Genomic DNA, 18,512 nt, shown 5'->3' with positions numbered 1-18,512 from the left:
CACAGATTCCTGTTCGTTACCTGTTGGTGTTGGCCACACAGGTTCCCGAGGAGAACTCAGAGGTATCCCACAAACCGTTCTCACTGACCCCGGTCAGTATCACTCACGGTTGTCAGACCGTCCACTCCAGAGGTATCTCACAGATCTTCTTCCTCTGGCTCAGACTAGCCAGCACTGCTTCCCAGGCTGTGCGATGTCCAGCAAACAGGTTTTGATCTGGAGCCACAAACGCAGGAACACTTCTCCTAACTGCACACAGAACACTCTGTAGTATCCAGCCTGGACACATGGAAATCTGTCCACACTGACAGACTCCCAAACACTCACACCCATGTGCCAAACACACCTCCATTACATAGTTGTAACAACACCCAGGTACCTATCACATGGCTAGTCAGGTGATCGTGACATCACCGCAGGTCCTCAAACACACAACCATCTTAGGTGTTCAGACACCCCTTTGGATGGGTACGTAGGTGACTGGTCCCACCCATCTCTCCAAGTCACCTGGAAGCCTCCCAATCTAATATATAAAGCTGAATGTGTGTGTGTGTGTGTGTATGTATGTATGTGTGTATGTCCGGGATTGGCATCTGCACCGTCGCAGCTACAGCCACAAAATTTTGCACAGTCACACGTCTGGACCCCTAGAGCGTCATAGGCTATATTGTGAGGCAAAATTTTAACCCAGCACTTTCCAATTTAAACAATTTTGCCCCTATCTACATAATGGGGAAAAAGTGAAAGGAAAAGTGTTGGAGGCAAATTGACAGCTGCTAGATGTGAACAAGGGGGCCTTAAAGAGTGAGAGCGATGGCGCCAAAGAGTATATACCGTACAGTTGCTAAGGTGGGGCCCCGACATGGGATACTCACCACACACGGGGATATGAACACACACACTAAATGCGCCACACACAACCACGTGCCTGAACACGTGTACTACCCTCAGCACACATTTCAACACACATACACCAACCTCGCCACATAGAAGTCGAAACACAAAATTCGCCACATGCAAAACAAGGCTCACGCAAAACTCGCCACACGTGCAAACTCACCTCATGGAAAACTCGCCACGCGAAAAAATTGCCACATGCACAAAAGTTGCAACACATGCAAAAGTTGCCTCACACAAAACTTGCACATACTCAAAACGCATCACACATAAAACTTGCCATGCGCAAAACTTGCTGCACACAACTTGCTACACTAACCTGTCACATGCAACTTGACACACAAAAAGTTGCTACACGCATGTCGCCACACAAAACTCATCTCACAAAAGTCGCTACATGCATGTCGCCACATGCAACTCAACACGCACAACTTGTCACATGAAACTCGACCTAAAACACACACAAGTCTGGTATTATCCTTCAAAAATAAAAATCTGATTAATAAGCAGACAAACTACAAGAGCAACAAATGTACCATATAGGAAATACGGCAGCTGTCAGTCACATGACCTGTCTTATTATGTGTATGTGTGAGCTAATTTATCAGGCTGCCAATTTAGCTTACAAATACTGAGGTAAAAATACTGACCAAATAACATGTGAACGAGGTCGAATACAGGAGGAGATGACATACAGGTACATACTATATACAGGGGAGATGACACACAGGTATATACTATATACAGGAGGAGATGACCTATGGGTATCTACTATATAATTGTCTAAGGGTCACTTCCGTCTTTCTGTCTGTCCTGGATATTCATTGGTCGCGGCCTCTGTCATGGAATCCAAATCGCTGATTGGTCGTGGCAAAACGCCCACGACCATTGCCACGACCAATCAGCGACGGCCACAGTCCGGCGGCAATATGGCCGCTCTTTCCTCCCCGCAGTCAGTGCCCGCTCCATACTCCCCTCCAGTCAGCCCTCACACAGGGTTAATGCCAGCGTTACCGGAGCGCGGTGTAACGCACTCCGGTTACGCAGCTATTAACCCTGTGACCAACTTTTTACTATTGATGCTGCGTATGCAGCATCAATAGTAAAACGATCTAATGTTAAAAATAATAATAGGTTATTCTCACCCTCCGACGTGCGTGCTGTTCTCGGCAGTGCAAGCGGCAGGTTCCAGTTCCAAAGATGCTATGCGACAAGGACCTTCCATGACGTCACGGTCATGTGACCACGATGTCATCACAGGTCCTGCGCTCATACCAACCCTGGGACCGGAAGCTGCCGCGTGCACCGCACACAGGCGACAGGACTACAAGGGGCCCTCGGAGGGTGAGTATATGTTTATTTTTTATTTTTTAACCTGTTACATACGTGGCTAGCCAATATACTACGTGACTGGGCAGTATACTACGTGGCTCTGTGCTGTATACTACGTCGCTGTGCAATATTCTACGTGGCTGGGCAATATACTACGTGGCTGGGCAATATACTACGTGGCTGGGCAATATACTAAGTGGCTGGGCAATATACTACGTGGCTGGGCAATATACTACGTGACTGGGCAATATACCGTATATACTTGAGTATAAGCCAAGATTTTCAGCTCATTTTTGGGGGCTGAAAGTCCCCCTCTCGGCTTATACTCGAGTCATACCCGGGGGTTGGCAGGGGAGGGGGAGCGGGGGCTGTCTAATAATACTCACCTGCTCCTGGCGCGGTCCCTGGACGTCCCTGCTTCTTCCAGCGCTGCAGCTTCTTCCTGTACTGAGTGGTCACATGGTACCGCTCATTACAGAAATGAATACGGCTCCACCTCCCATAGAGGTGGAGCCGCATATTCATTACTGTATGAGCGGTAACGGTGACCGCTCAATACAGGAAGAAGATGCAGCGGTGGAAGAAGCAGGGACACAGTGCGGCTCTCGTCTTCAGCATCCTCTGGCTGTGACGCTCAAGTCTGAGGGCGCGGTGACGTAGTCAGTGTGTGCCCTTTGCTGAACGTCAGTGCCGAAGACGGAGCCGCACGAGGAGCAGGTAAAAGTGCCGGGTCCTGAGCGATGGAGAGGTGAGTATGTTATTATTTTTTTTTTTATGGCAGCAAAAGCAAATGGGGCAAGTGGCTGTGCGGAGCATCTGTATGGGGCCATAACGCTTGTGCAGCACTATATGGGGCAAGTGGCTGTACGGAGCATCTTATGGGGCCATAACACTTGTGCAGCATTATATGGGGCAAGTGGCTGTGCAGAGCATCTGTATGGGGCCATATCGCTTGTGCAGCATTATATGGGGCAAGTGGCGGTGCGGAGCATCTGTATGGGGCCATAACACTTGTGCAGCACTATAAGGGGCAAGTGGCTGTGTTAAATATGCACATAAAGTACAGGAGGTTCAAGATGAAATCGTTAACAAGCACCATTAAATTGGTAGGCCAAGACTTTGTAAAGACGACTATAGACCTGGGATGCTTACTATCACATCCCCATTCCCCCAACACATCGAAGATATCTGATGTTTGCAGTAGCTCAGGGACGGCAAATAACATCACTATCAGTTCAGTGTCCTCCCATTCAGCTTTTCTTCGGCACCAGAGGTGTTCATATATAATGGTGGAGGTGATAGCGGCTATCCAGAACAGAAATATCTGTCTTGTGACTTACCTAGACGAACTGCTACTCTTTTTTTTTTTTTTAAATTCAAATAAATTTTTATTAAGAATAACAAGGCAATTAACATGTTACATTTACATTTTCAATATAGAGTATTTCCCCCCCCCTCCCCCTTCAAACAGCCCCCTTCGATCCCAAAGCCCCCCACCCCCACCCCACAAAGCAGCTCATCTTGTTAATTACTACCATCATTAAAACAATAGAGTATCTAATCCCTCAACCATTCGTATAAGCCACACTTCACATTACTATCCCATAGCAATCCATGGAGACCACATTTTATGGAACGTTTCAGTTTTCCCTTTCTTCTTATAAATCCCTTTTTCTAGTGTCAGGCCCTGTTTCACATACTGGAGGAACTCTCCTCTTGACAGCGGCTCTTCCCTAATCCAGTTTCTAGCTATCACCTTCCTAGCCATATACAACAATCTGGCTATAGCTATCTTTAGGTGTTTATCTACTCCAATCTCATCCACGCATCCCAACAGACAACTGGATCCCTTGGCACCGTGCATCCATACGCACCTTCCATACGACTCAAAACTACCACCCAGAAGGCAGCCAACCTCGGACATGTCCACATCATATGGAAAATGTCTGCATCCGTAGACTTACACCTCGGACATTCAGAGTCATTCCGCAATCCTGCCTTATATAGCACCATCGGAGACCTATAAACTCTGTGTATCACATAGAGCTGGGACAGTCTATACGGTTCACTCAGCGACAGTCTTGGGATCCATTCCAACACCGACTCCCAAGTCTCGTTATCTATTGGGCCCAAATCCCTTTCCCATTTAGCTCTTGCCATTATTGGAAACCCCAATAGAAAAGTGTGCAACAGATCCCTGTACAGAGTGGATATGACTCCTCCAGTCGTCCCATCATTACACACATACTCCAGTACTATATCCCTTTGAATCCTAATACTTCCGTTCCTACCCTAAGCTCCAAAGGCATGCCTCATCCGCAAATATTGATACTCCCCTGCAGACCCAAGACCAAATTCCGCCTGCAATTGGGAAAATGATTTCAGTTCACCTTGTTCAATTATTTGATACACATACTGAATCCCTTTGCCCAACCACTCTATCAGTACCCCCAATGCCTCAAATTCTTTCAGATTGTTATTATGCCATAGCGGCGAGTATCTAGTCAAGTCCGTGATCCCACGTATGTGCCTCAATCTACTCCACAGCTTGCGTATCAACAGCAAAGTCGGATATAGCTTCCCCAAACTCTCCAAGGATCCATCCTCCAAACATTGCACCACTGGCCTTCTTTTTGTCACCACCTCCATCAACCGCTGTACTGCCCCAGATGACCCCTCATGCGCCCAGCCCCTTAAATGCTGACTCTGGGCTGCAAGAAAGTACAACTCGGGGTTAGGCAATGCCAGACCCCCATCATCCTTGGGTCGCTGAAGTGTCTCCAGTTTGATACGCGGATGCTGCCTCCCCCAAATCAGATTCCTAAACAGAGAGTTGATCTGTCTAAATTTCCCACGTGGTATCCAAACCGGCGCATTGTGAAATATACAGTATTTTCGGCATCAGAATCATTTTGATAAGATTCACCCTGCCTACCACAGACAAATGTAGCTTAGCTTAAGCCATGCATCCGCTTTTGCCTTGAGGGCACCCAAGATTGGAGTCAGATTCTCATGTATATAGTCAGTGACCGGCATAGATACCCATATTCCCATGTACTTAAATTTTCTCGTCACCTCCAGTCGCCCGTCCTCCAGTGGCTCCCCATCCACATCGTCCACCTTAAACAAGATAGACTTACTCCAATTTATCCTAAGTCCCGACACTGATCCGAATCGTTCAATAATCCCAATGGCTCCCTCCAAGGATGCAACCGGGTCAGCCAGAAACAACAAAATATCATCCGCATACAACGCCACCCTTTCTTCAATCACCCCATATTTAAACCCCGTCATCTCATCAGACTGTCGAAGCGTAGCGGCCAGTGGTTCCACCGCCAGAGCAAACAAAAGGGGGGAAAGCGGACACCCCTGTCTCGTCCCTCTAGCCAATTGTGTGGTCCGTGACAACTCCCCATTTACCCTAACCCTGGCAATCGGCATCGAGTACATTAATTGAATCCATGATATGAACTGCGGTCCAAACCCCATTCTTCGCAACACCTGCCAGAGATACCCCCACTCCACACTATCGAACGCCTTGTGAGCGTCTAAAGATGCAATAACTCTCTGGCCACAGTTATCGGCTTTGAGTTGCAAGTTCATATACAGCCTTCGTAGATTAATCGCAGTTGACCTATCAGGCATAAAGCCAGACTGGTCTGAGTGTATCAGGCCAGAAATAACACTTGTCAACCTCATCGCCAACACCTTAGCCAGGAGTTTAACGTCGATAGTAAGCAAAGAAATTGGCCGATATGAATCCGGCTGTGTCGGGTCTTTCCCCTCCTTTGGAATCACCACTATTGTGGCCTCCCGCATAGATGCCGGTAGCCTTCCACCATTCGTAGCCTCTTCCAAGACCGCCTTCAATTTAGGGATCAACACTTCCCCCAAGCTTTTATAAATTTCGGCAGGAAATCCGTCTACGCCAGGCGCCTTCCCATTAGCCATCGACTGCAATGCCCGTCCCAGTTCCTCCTCCGTAATGGGCGCCTCCAAATCCTCCCTAGCTGTGTCACTCAGCCTCGGGAGCTCCAACTCCTCAAGGAACGCCACCGTGTCCTCCATTGACCCATCTACCCGAGAGGAGTATAAGTCTGCGTAAAAATCTGCAAAAGTCTCCAAAATCTCTGAAGTCTCAGAAACAGCAACACCACTCCCAGTCACCAAAGAGTGAACAAAGGAAGTATTTCTCTGGGCAGATGCCACCAGCGACAGCAAATGACCCACTGATTCACCCTCCTGGTAATAGGCCAAATTCATGAATTCCCTCTTCCTTTCAGCCTTACTCAGCAAGATCGCCTCTAGCTGGCTTTGAGCTGCCTTTAACCTCCTCCCAGCCTCCAAAGTACCCATTATTACCATCTCATCTTCAGCCACCCTCAGCCCATCTATCGCCAACCTCTCTGCCTCTCTCGATTTCCGCTTACACCTGCTAATATCCCTAAACAACATCTTTCTCAAGTACGCTTTCATGGCTTCCCACACAGGAAGCACATCTACGCTACCTTCATTTATCTCAAAAAATTCCACCAATTCCTTCTTAATCTTCTCCAAGTCTATACTGTGTAGCCAATTAGGGTGAATTTTCCACTCCCTTCTGCTCCCGTTCCGTGTCCCCACTGATCGAAATTCCACTTCAACTGGACTATGGTCTGAGAGAGCCCTAGGTAAATATCTCACGTCCCTTACCATCGTATCTAGTAATCGGTTACCCAGTGCCAGATCAATCCTAGACAGCGTACCATGAGCTGGTGAGTAGCATGAATACGCCCTTTCCCCGATATGCCTAACTCTCCATAAATCAACCATGCCCACTTCCCCGACATAAGTCCCAAACGTAGTGGTATGTCCCGCCGTCCTATTCTGGGGGTTTTTGTTCTTATCCCAAAAGTCATCACATATATTATTAAGGTCGCCGATAATTAGTAATGGTAACGGTCCCCAGTGCTCTACCCTCTCCAGCACCTCTCTTATCTTCTTGCTTGAGTATGGGGGCGGAATATACATTGCCACTATACACATCAATACTCCATTCATTTTACATTTCACCACCACATACTGACCATCGACATCCTCTTTTACCATTACCTCCTCATACTGCACCCCCGCAGGTATTAACACAGACACACCCCTAGAATACGTCGAGAAAGTAGAATGATACGCCCTCTGTATCCAGCGCCTATTCAATATGTTCACCCTCTCCCGCACTAAATGTGTCTCTAACAAACATATCATTGAGACCTTCTGTTCTCGGACATACTGCAGACTTGCCGCTCGCCGTGTTTTATCTGCCAAACCTCTCACATTCCAACTCAATATTTTAATACAATCTCCCATCATGTGGCTCATCATTTCTTAAAGTATCCAATTTCCCAAGTATGAGCTGCCCCAAGCCTCCCACCCCCCCTGCCCCCTCCCAACTTACCCCCCTAACCCCCCCAATATAACGTATTCTTCCTCTCATCAAGAGTGGGGCTCCACTGCCCACTGCGAACACTCTCCCTTACTTAACCCTCTCCATTCGCGTCCCGCTGCCATAGCAATCACAATTTCCCCCCCCAACTTTCACTTTATTGTATCTTAACATTTCAACTTATATTAACATATAGAAAAAGTACCAAACCAGTTCACAGTACCCAGCATAACCCTCCTCCCCCGTACTTAGTAGTTGGTACTGTCCCCTCCGGCCATTCCTTCAATATGGCCCAGCAAAACCCCCAACAGTTGCTCAACTCTTTAACCATTGCTAACGAGCGCAGAACTCTCCTCCATCGACAGAGAAAACAAATCCCAACTGGATCTCGCCGAAATGTCAGTCGCCCATTCCCTTAAGTTTTTTCTCATGAGTATCAAGCCACTGGGTAGCGTCCTCCGGTGTCAGGAAGAAATGTGTCTTATTAAAAGCCACCAGTCTCAGCTTGGCGGGAAACATCACTGAGTACTGCACTCCCAGCTCCCTCAATCGCCGCTTGACTCCAGTAAACTTCATCCGCTGCTTCTGAACTGCAGCGGAATAATCCGGATAAATGGCAATTTTCTGACCGGATATTAACTGGGAAACAGAAACCTGTGAAACCCATAAAGGCAACAGGTTTCTGCTAATAACCAAGAAAAATTATCTTTCACAATTGGTGCAGAATCCAACCAGAGGAGCAGCACTTTTAGACCTAATACTATCTAATAGACCTGACAGAATAACAAATCTGCAGGTGGTTGGGCATCTAGGAAATAGCGACCACAATATTGTACAGTTTCACCTGTCTTTCACTAGGGGGACTTGTCAGGGAGTCACAAAAACACTGAACTTTAGGAAGGCAAAGTTTGACCAGCTTAGAGATGCCCTTAATCTGGTAGACTGGGACAATATCCTCAGAAATGAGAATGCAGATAATAAATGGGAAATGTTTAAGAACATCCTAAATAGGCAGTGTAAGCGGTTTATACCTTGTGGGAATAAAAGGACTAGAAATAGGAAAAACCCAATGTGGCTAAACAAAGAAGTAAGACAGGCAATTAACAGTAAAAAGAAAGCATTTGCACTACTAAAGCAGGATGGCACCATTGAAGCTCTAAAAAACTATAGGGAGAAAAATACTTTATCTAAAAAACTAATTAAAGCTGCCAAAAAGGAAACAGAGAAGCACATTGCTAAGGAGAGTAAAACTAATCCCAAACTGTTCTTCAACTATATCAATAGTAAAAGAATAAAAACTGAAAATGTAGGCCCCTTAAAAAATAGTGAGGAAAGAATGGTTGTAGATGACGAGGAAAAAGCTAACATATTAAACACCTTCTTCTCCACGGTATTCACGGTGGAAAATGAAATGCTAGGTGAAATCCCAAGAAACAATGAAAACCCTATATTAAGGGTCACCAATCTAACCCAAGAAGAGGTGCGAAACCGGCTAAATAAGATTAAAATAGATAAATCTCCGGGTCCGGATGGCATACACCCACGAGTACTAAGGGAACTAAGTAATGTAATAGATAAACCATTATTTCTTATTTTTAGGGACTCTATAGCGACAGGGTCTGTTCCGCAGGACTGGCGCATAGCAAATGTGGTGCCAATATTCAAAAAGGGCTCTAAAAGTGAACCTGGAAATTATAGGCCAGTAAGTCTAACCTCTATTGTTGGTAAAATATTTGAAGGGTTTCTGAGGGATGTTATTCTGGATTATCTCAATGAGAATAACTGTTTAACTCCATATCAGCATGGGTTTATGAGAAATCGCTCCTGTCAAACCAATCTAATCAATTTTTATGAAGAGGTAAGCTATAGGCTGGACCACGGTGAGTCATTGGACGTGGTATATCTCGATTTTTCCAAAGCGTTTGATACCGTGCCGCACAAGAGGTTGGTACACAAAATGAGAATGCTTGGTCTGGGGGAAAATGTGTGTAAATGGGTTAGTAACTGGCTTAGTGATAGAAAGCAGAGGGTGGTTATAAATGGTATAGTCTCTAACTGGGTCGCTGTGACCAGTGGGGTACCGCAGGGGTCAGTATTGGGACCTGTTCTCTTCAACATATTCATTAATGATCTGGTAGAAGGTTTACACAGTAAAATATCGATATTTGCAGATGATACAAAACTATGTAAAGCAGTTAATACAAGAGAAGATAGTATTCTGCTACAGATGGATCTGGATAAGTTGGAAACTTGGGCTGAAAGGTGGCAGATGAGGTTTAACAATGATAAATGTAAGGTTATACACATGGGAAGAAGGAATCAATATCACCATTACACACTGAACGGGAAACCACTGGGTAAATCTGACAGGGAGAAGGACTTGGGGATCCTAGTTAATGATAAACTTACCTGGAGCAGCCAGTGCCAGGCAGCAGCTGCCAAGGCAAACAGGATCATGGGGTGCATTAAAAGAGGTCTGGATACACATGATGAGAGCATTATACTGCCTCTGTACAAATCCCTAGTTAGACCGCACATGGAGTACTGTGTCCAGTTTTGGGCACCGGTGCTCAGGAAGGATATAATGGAACTAGAGAGAGTACAAAGGAGGGCAACAAAATTAATAAAGGGGATGGGAGAACTACAATACCCAGATAGATTAGCGAAATTAGGATTATTTAGTCTAGAAAAAAGACGACTGAGGGGCGATCTAATAACCATGTATAAGTATATAAGGGGACAATACAAATATCTCGCTGAGGATCTGTTTATACCAAGGAAGGTGACGGGCACAAGGGGGCATTCTTTGCGTCTGGAGGAGAGAAGGTTTTTCCACCAACATAGAAGAGGATTCTTTACTGTTAGGGCAGTGAGAATCTGGAATTGCTTGCCTGAGGAGGTGGTGATGGCGAACTCAGTCGAGGGGTTCAAGAGAGGCCTGGATGTCTTCCTGGAGCAGAACAATATTGTATCATACAATTATTAGGTTCTGTAAAAGGACGTAGATCTGGGGATTTATTATGACGGAATATAGGCTGAACTGGATGGACAAATGTCTTTTTTCGGCCTTACTAACTATTTTACTATGTTACTATGACCTCCAGCCGTCAGATCCTCCATCTCTCTAGCCTTTCTGAGGATAATGTCTCTGTCTCTGTCTCTGTAATTGAGTATTTTAGCAAGCATGGTACGGGGATTTGCTCCTGGGGCAGGGGGCTGCGGCGGGACCCTATGAGCCCGTTCAACAGCAAAGACTTTTGTCAACACTGTGCTTCCAATCTTCTCCAGCAGCCAGTTCTCCACAAACTCAGTGGGATTTCTCCCCTCAGTCTTTTCAGGCAGCCCCACTATACGTATATTATTTCTTCTGGATCTATTTTCCAGATCCTCATTTTTGGCAGCGAGCTCTGCTATTGCTTGGGCGAACTTCTTTTCAGCTTTTTGTAGCTTAACTATGTGATCTTCTGCCGTGCTCACCCTCTCCTCCACCACTCCTATACGTTTGTCCATTTTCTGCAGAGCCGCATTAATCTGTGCCGTGTCCCCTTTAACTTCCTGCATCTGCTGGGCCAAGGAGTTCAGGGATTGCTGACATGAAGAGATCAGTGTGATAACATCTCTAAGAGTCGGCTCCTCTCCCTGTGATATGGCTTCAGGTCCCCCACTAGCCCCAGCCATACTGCCTCTCTCCTTCCCCCTCTGTACCTCATGCTGCTCGGCTGTGCTTGCTTCCTCCTCCTCCTGGTCAGCTCCAGCTCCAGATCCTGGTTCTGCCTCCTCAGCAGCCTCCACTCTGGCATACTGCTGCAGCTTTGCGGCCACCTCCATGCGCCGCTGACATGCGGCGTTCTCCTTCTCGGCGTCCTCCCTAGCATCGGAGCCATCTTGGCTGGCTCCTGCATCGCTGGTGCCAGCGTCTTTCTGCCGCCTCCTGGTCATCGCTGCCGACTCCGGACCTGCTGCTCCGCACTGCTGCACTCTCCGGACCTTCAGCCAGCCGGATTTAGGTGAGTTTACCCGAAAATCGGGGTTAAAGCAGGATTTTTGTCCTTATGGCAGCAGGAGCACTCTTCCCTGCTTCCACTCAGATGGCCAGCTAGGACACGCCCCTACGACCTGCTACTCTAGTAAATCATTAGCTGTCCTCGAGTGCTGCATATGAGTAGTTCTGGGTCTTACATCTTCAGGATGGTTAATACACTATATAAAAAAAAGCCATCCTGGTTCCATCCATCATGAGGATTTTCTTGGGAATAATGTTAAACTCACAAGACCAGATGTCTTAACTGCCAAAGGAGAAACAAATGCTGATACGGTCTAAGATAAAAGCCATTCAGGATCAAAGAAAAGTATTTCTCATGGGAGCACTAGGGTCCATGATCTCCTGTATTCCAGAGGTAGCTTGGGCCCAAGCCAACACAAGATGTTTGCAATCCCACATTCTATCTTTCTGGGACGATGCCCCGGGGGTCCCTGGGCAAAATTATTCACTTGCCAGTCTGAGTAAGAGCCTCCCTCAGCTGGTGGCTCAACCCAACGAATTTGAGCAGGGGAGTAGTCTGGGATCAAAATCCCCTATCAACAGTCATAACAGACGCCAGTGGAAGAGGATGGGGAGCCACAGTCTCCCATGCCACATTCCAGGGATTATGGTCCTAAGATGTCTGTCTTCGCTCTTCCAACTTCAGGGAGTTTAAATGTGGTAGAGGAAGCACTAAAAGCTCCAGTGGACTTGGTAAAAGGGACTCATATAAAAATATATTCAAACAATATGAGCACAGTTGTTCATCTGCGACACCAAGGGAGCACGAGACGCGAAAGCCTGAAGGCAATTTCAAGCAGGATCTTTGATTGGGCAGAACAACACATATTATCCCTGTCTGCATTCCATCTAAAGTGGTCTACCAAAGCTCAAGCAGACTTCTTCAGCGGAAAAACTATACACCCAGAAGAATGGAACCTAGGTGGCGGAGTATTTCAGGTGTTAGCAAAAAAATGGGTCTACCGGAAGTAGACCTGTTTGCTATTTGTCTAAAAACTACACATGCATAGTTGTGAATGCTTTCGGCCACCCCTGGAACTTCAAGTTGACACATGTTTTCCCTCCGATTCCTCTCCTACCAAAGACATTGCAGAAAATCAGGAAGGCCAAGAAAAAAAGAATAGCAGGCACCACATAAATAACTCGGGGATCAACCATATGCATATATGAAGACCGTACATATAAAGAAAAGAAAAAGATATGCATACCAATGGGATCAACCACAAAAAATATTATTTATTATAAATACAAATATAAAGTACAACAAGACAGGAATATTAAAAACATTTAAAACCCCAAAACTGGCAGATAAGCCATAGATTCCCCCCAGGCAAAGAGACAAATATATAAGCACCTCATAACAGATGACTTGACCAGACAAGAAGTATGAATGAATAAATACAGGACACAACAAATACCCTACCAATCTGCTGCCAGCTATACCCGGTCACATCAGGAAAAAAGGGCAAGACAAATACCAAACTAACAGTGCCTCATTGGTCAAAAAGAAGCTGGTTCAGCGCTCTGAAGAATTTAAAGGTGGGTGGCCCGCTGGTTCTCCCACCAACCAGCAACCTTCTCCACCAAGAACTGATTTGTCACCCAGATCATCAAGCCTTACAGTTTGCAGCCTGGCTTCTGAATCCATCATCCTAAACGTCTCTTGGATAAGGTGGTAAACACACTTCAAGGAATCAGGAAGCCAGTAACGAATTCTATCTATAACAAGATATGGAAAACCTTCATATCCTAGCGCAAATCCTCAATATATATATTTTTTTTATATTCTAAAGAGGGGACTGGAGAAAGGTCTGAAGACTAGCACTTTAAAAGTCCAAGTTGCAGCCCTCCGCTTGTACTTTGATCAGACCCTAGCTGACCATCATTGGGTGAGTAGAGGTATGATTGCAGCCTCTCGTCTACAACCTAGGGTTCCCAGTTAGGTCCGAGCCTGGGATCTGAACGTGGTTCTCAAAGGCCTCACAATACCTCCATTATGTAGGAGGTTATAGACTTGGATAAATTGTCTTGGAAAGCAGCTTTCCTGGTGGTGATCATGACAGCAAGAAGAGTGTGTGAACTACAGGCCCTCTTAGAGAACCCTACTTAAGAACCTTAGAGGATAGAATTATTTTCCGCCTAGATCCTTGTTTTTTACTTAAAATATCCTCAGAGTTCCATAAGTCCCAAGAAATCGTACTGCCTTTTTTTTCTCAAAACCCATCCAATGCTAAAGAAACTGAGTTTCATACTCTGGATGTACGAAGAACAGTCCTTTACTTTCTTCAAATGTGAAGACCCTGGAGGAAGGACCAGAATATCTTCATACAACACTTTGAGAAAAAAAAGGAAAAGAAAGCTTCGAAGAGCACGATTGCAAATTGGATTAAGAAGGCAATATGTGTAGCTTACGAAAACCATAAGTTGGTACATCCAGAGAAGTTTACAACACACTCCACCAGAGCTGTTTCAACCTTGTGGGCCGAGATGGCAAGAGCCTCCATTGAGCAGATATGCAGAGCTGCCAACCTGTCCTTGGTCCATACTTTTTCAAAAACATTACAGACTAGATTTAATGTCTAATACCAATTTTGGCCTTTGCAAGGAAGGTTCTCCAGGCCATTGTCTTCGTAAAAATTCTCTTTTTTGATTCTTTGGCATTCTTCCTATAGTATGTCCTGGAGGGTGACTACAGAAAATAGGATTAGACTTACTGGTTATTCCATTTCTAGGAACCCCTCACGACAACAGGGTTAATCCCACCCTATTGTTTTGTTGTTTCATTTGGGTGATGTAAATATTGAAGCATTCATACCTGTGTAGTCCTTTATAAAAACACCGGAGAGAGGAAGGGAGGTGGGGCTATTTTACCTCTTTGTGTTTCCTGTCCCTATTAGTGTGGGGAGTATCCTCCTATGGTGCTGTTGTGAAGGGTTCTTATAAATCACATTACTGGTAAGTCTACTTCTATTTTTTTCTGAAGACTTTTGCTGCAGAAAAAAGCAGCAAAAAAGAAATGTGACCATAACCTATCAAGTGTGTAGAAGAATAGGCCAAAATCGCACCTGAGCAATGCATGCAACTAGTTTCTCCATACAGAAGGCGTCTTGAAGCTGTCCTCACCAACAAAGGCTTTTGTACAAAGTAGTAATTTAAATGTCAGTAAGCATGTTTCAATACTTTTTCACTGTCATTTCTACTCATTCCACACAACTTACCGTAATTTATGGACTTCTATGGATTGATTTCTTTGCCTGTGTGAGTTGGATGGGTTGTTGAGAATTTGATGACTAGCACATTTAGGAATATATTTACTTAGAAAATTGGTGATGTGTTCAATACTTGTTTCACCAGCTGTATATAATGAAAATGTTGCGCGAGGTTCAAATCCAACCTAAGTGCAAGGAATTTCTCTGTTCACTGTGTTTTAATTTTTGGTCTGGTTTTCCTCAGTGCTCAAAACATATTAATAGGGTTAATTTGAAATTTAGATTGTGAGCCGCCCAATAGGTTGGGGACATGTGAAATATGTTGGGGCAATATAAATGAAAAGTTCTGGAGTGACGCCTAGTGGCCAGAACAAATATTACACATTGGAATTGTTAATGGTGATGGAATTTATGTAAATTGGAGTTTTTCTCCTATTAAGTATTTATAGACTCTTGCTTAAGTTACACCAAATCTGGCATTTGTCACACATTGTTAATAGTGTGTGTGAGTTACATAGTTGATGATCATTTTGTTTGTATATATGTTTTTCTCGTTTTTCGTCTTTGTGTCCTGGTACGGTACTGTATTTGTGTAGATCGTAACTATTCTTTGGCCGTATGATGAGCTTTCAAATGACATAACAGATGTCATTCAGCTAAAATTAACAATTTTGAAGAGTATTCCATTATCAAAATGATATTTTATATTTGATTGTTATATGTTAACCTAAATATTTTTTTCTTTCTATTTGTAGGAGCTGTGCCTAAACATAATCCCTACATTTGCAAACCTAATAGATTACCCATCCATGAAAAATTCTTTAATACCAAAAATTAAATCCGCTTGTTTACAGACCTCCTCCCTTGCTGTAAGTTACTCTGAATAGTGTTTTCTTCTGTTAGTCCTCCCAGTTCACATGAATTTATCAGCTCTTTTCCACATTGATGGATGCTCGCTGTTTTAGATTATATCCGTGACAACTTGTGCAAACCTAAACTAACTGACATGTTCTTTTCTGTTTTGTACAGGTTAGGGTTAATTCCTTGGTGTGCTTAGGAAAGATTTTGGAGTACCTGGATAAGTGGTATGTTTTGGATGAAATTCTTCCTTTTTTGCAACAAATTCCATCCAAGGAGCCGGCCGTTCTTATGGGAATTCTAGGTATTGATCTTTCTGTTATACACAAATTTGGTTATTCAGTAAGAAATTTTAATTGTAAAACATGTTATTTGTATTGCCAGGAATATATAAATGTACCTTTACACACAAGAAGCTTGGTGTTACCAAAGAGCAGTTGGCTGGGAAAGTGTTGCCACACTTAATTCCTCTAAGCATTGACAATAGCTTAAATCTTAACCAGGTGAGCAAGGTTGTACTTTATACTCTTACTAGCAAAATAGGACATGGAAATGTTTTGTCTTTGTTCAGCTACCTGACAAGGTTTTTACCCCATAATCTGAGAGCAGCATAACGTAGAAACAGAGACCCTGATTTCAGTGGTGTGTCACTTACTGGGCTGCTTGCTGTAGTTTTGTTTAAAATCACTTTGATCATCAAGAGATTGTCACTAGATGACTAGTAAACCTGCTGTCATGTAGTCCTCCATTAACCTCACCCCCCAACAACTGATTGGCTGCTTACTACCTACGCACATTGGACATCGCTTCCAGTCAGTGGTGTGGGTGCGGATGCACCCAGGCAGCATTCAGAGAACAGGTAGGTCTTCAGCATATGAAATAGGGATTTTACCACAATGGCAGCAAGTAACCCAGTAACTGATACATTGCTGGAATCAGGGTCTCTGCCCCTCTTATTCACCGATTTATCTGCTCATCTAAATTTGCCTTTTAGGCTCCTTTAACAGAATGAAGGCTCCATCGCAGACCCAGTTCTAGCGCTAGTTTTACTATTTTATTTCGGCAAAGGTCAGCGTCATCCATCAGCTATTGAGCAAGTCTTCTAAAGTTGTATTGGTTTTGGGTCTCAACCATAACGGTTTGAACAATCGATCGGGCTAGTTTCTATTTGAAAACAGCGTGAGAACTCGGCCAGACCGTTCTCCGCTGCTTACTGTGAGCGAGAGTGGGAGATGTGAAATACTGGCACTAGCGTCTAAGGTATTGATGGAGGTATCCGAACTCCATGTCCGTTATATTTGGGTCATGTATATCCCTATGCAGGTCATTGGGGTCTTTTATATAAGCAATGTTTCCTTGTGTCCTCTGTACATTCACATTTGACTAAATAACTCTTTCTTTTCAACTAGTTCAATTCATTCATGGCTGTGATTAAGGACATGCTGAACAAGTTAGAGGCAGAACATAAAACAAAGCTGGAACAGCTTCATATCATGCAAGAGCAGCAGAAGTAAGTGGCTCTACCATTTATATCCTACGCATGGCTATGCTGTCATGTATGAAGCTCTTTTGATTGCAGGTATAAAAGACTTTACTTGCTCCTTGATCATGATTGCTCAAAATATTTTTTTTTTAATTATTTTCTAAATTTGATGTGTACAGTGTGTTAGTATGTAGAACTGAGACACTGATCATTCCGGATTTCTTCTAGATCGTTGGATATAACAAATCAATTGAACATATCAGCAGAACAACAATCTGGTAAAGCAAACAATCAGGTAATACAACCTATAAAAGACAGTGCTTAAGTATTTACATCTTTCTTCAACTACAAAGCTTTTGCCAATCCTTTAGCATATAACAATTAAAACGCTGATTTCTCAGTAATGGAGGAGCGGACCGGCCATGAAAAGGTATTACTGGACTTGTCTTTGGAAGAGCTACATGTACATACATAGTTTGGGAGTGAAATCTGAGTGTGTATTTGGTACAAACTATGTATTGCATTCATGAAATTGCCTGCGCAATATACAGTTATTAGCATTTCTCAAATCACATTGTCCTAAAGGATCATGTTGTCTAAAGACCCTAGAGCACTTACTATTACTTTAAGTTGTCCATTTGTCCAGTTGTCATCCAGGGAACATTTCACGTGTTTCTTACTTACTAGACATGAATATTTTTTTTTCTACAGACAGATAAAGTATTTGACATGAACCAAGACTTTCTGACAGGTTCAAGTGAGAAACAAGAAAATGGACATGTGCCAAAGCAGCAAAGCAAGGTGAGACATCGGAGTTTGTTTAGCTATAGGATATACATTTTTTAGTGAGAAACTTCTGACACTCATCCCTTTAATTAATTAACTGCTTCTTGGCTGCCCACTGTAGATAAATGTCAGCGCTTGCAGGGCTTTGTCCAGCACCAATGTTTCTCTACAGTTTGTTGTTTGGCAGCGCTCAGGACCCCCAAGGGTCCTGCAAGCGCTGCGATTCCGGTGCAGAGCAGTAGCTCTGACATGTGCATCATCTGGGACTTGATTGGATCAGATTCCAATGATGGCAACCCTTTGCTATCTTTTAGATGCTGCGGCATTTAGAAGATAGCAGAGGGAAAGTGCTGCTTTACAACCTCTCCAACATCCCCTAAGGATGAGATGTGATCACATCACAGGGAATCCAAGCGTTGTCTGGCAGCTGAAGGTCGCATGATGTCATCTGGATCTGCCAGCTACAGTGGCCTATTAGACTCAGCAAGC

At 44.3% G+C, this 18,512-nt stretch overlaps 1 protein-coding gene across 1 annotated transcript in view; it reads left to right on the top strand.

Annotated features, from left to right (window-relative positions):
* The window catches only part of SCYL2 (SCY1 like pseudokinase 2), an 84,793-nt gene that overhangs the window by 41,640 nt on the left and 24,641 nt on the right, over window positions 1–18,512 (top strand). Inside the window, exons 11-16 of the mRNA XM_069764307.1 lie at window positions 15,652–15,765; window positions 15,926–16,058; window positions 16,139–16,257; window positions 17,164–17,264; window positions 17,466–17,532; window positions 17,949–18,038. Of these exons, the coding sequence (XP_069620408.1) occupies window positions 15,652–15,765; window positions 15,926–16,058; window positions 16,139–16,257; window positions 17,164–17,264; window positions 17,466–17,532; window positions 17,949–18,038 (624 nt within the window). The remainder of the gene's footprint in view (window positions 1–15,651; window positions 15,766–15,925; window positions 16,059–16,138; window positions 16,258–17,163; window positions 17,265–17,465; window positions 17,533–17,948; window positions 18,039–18,512) is intronic.

The sequence above is a fragment of the Ranitomeya imitator genome, chromosome 4 (assembly GCF_032444005.1).
Source record: "Ranitomeya imitator isolate aRanImi1 chromosome 4, aRanImi1.pri, whole genome shotgun sequence".
Classification (NCBI taxonomy): Eukaryota; Metazoa; Chordata; class Amphibia; order Anura; family Dendrobatidae; genus Ranitomeya; species Ranitomeya imitator.
Note: the sequence above shows the minus strand (reverse complement) of the source record. Positions and strands in the feature narration are given on the sequence as shown.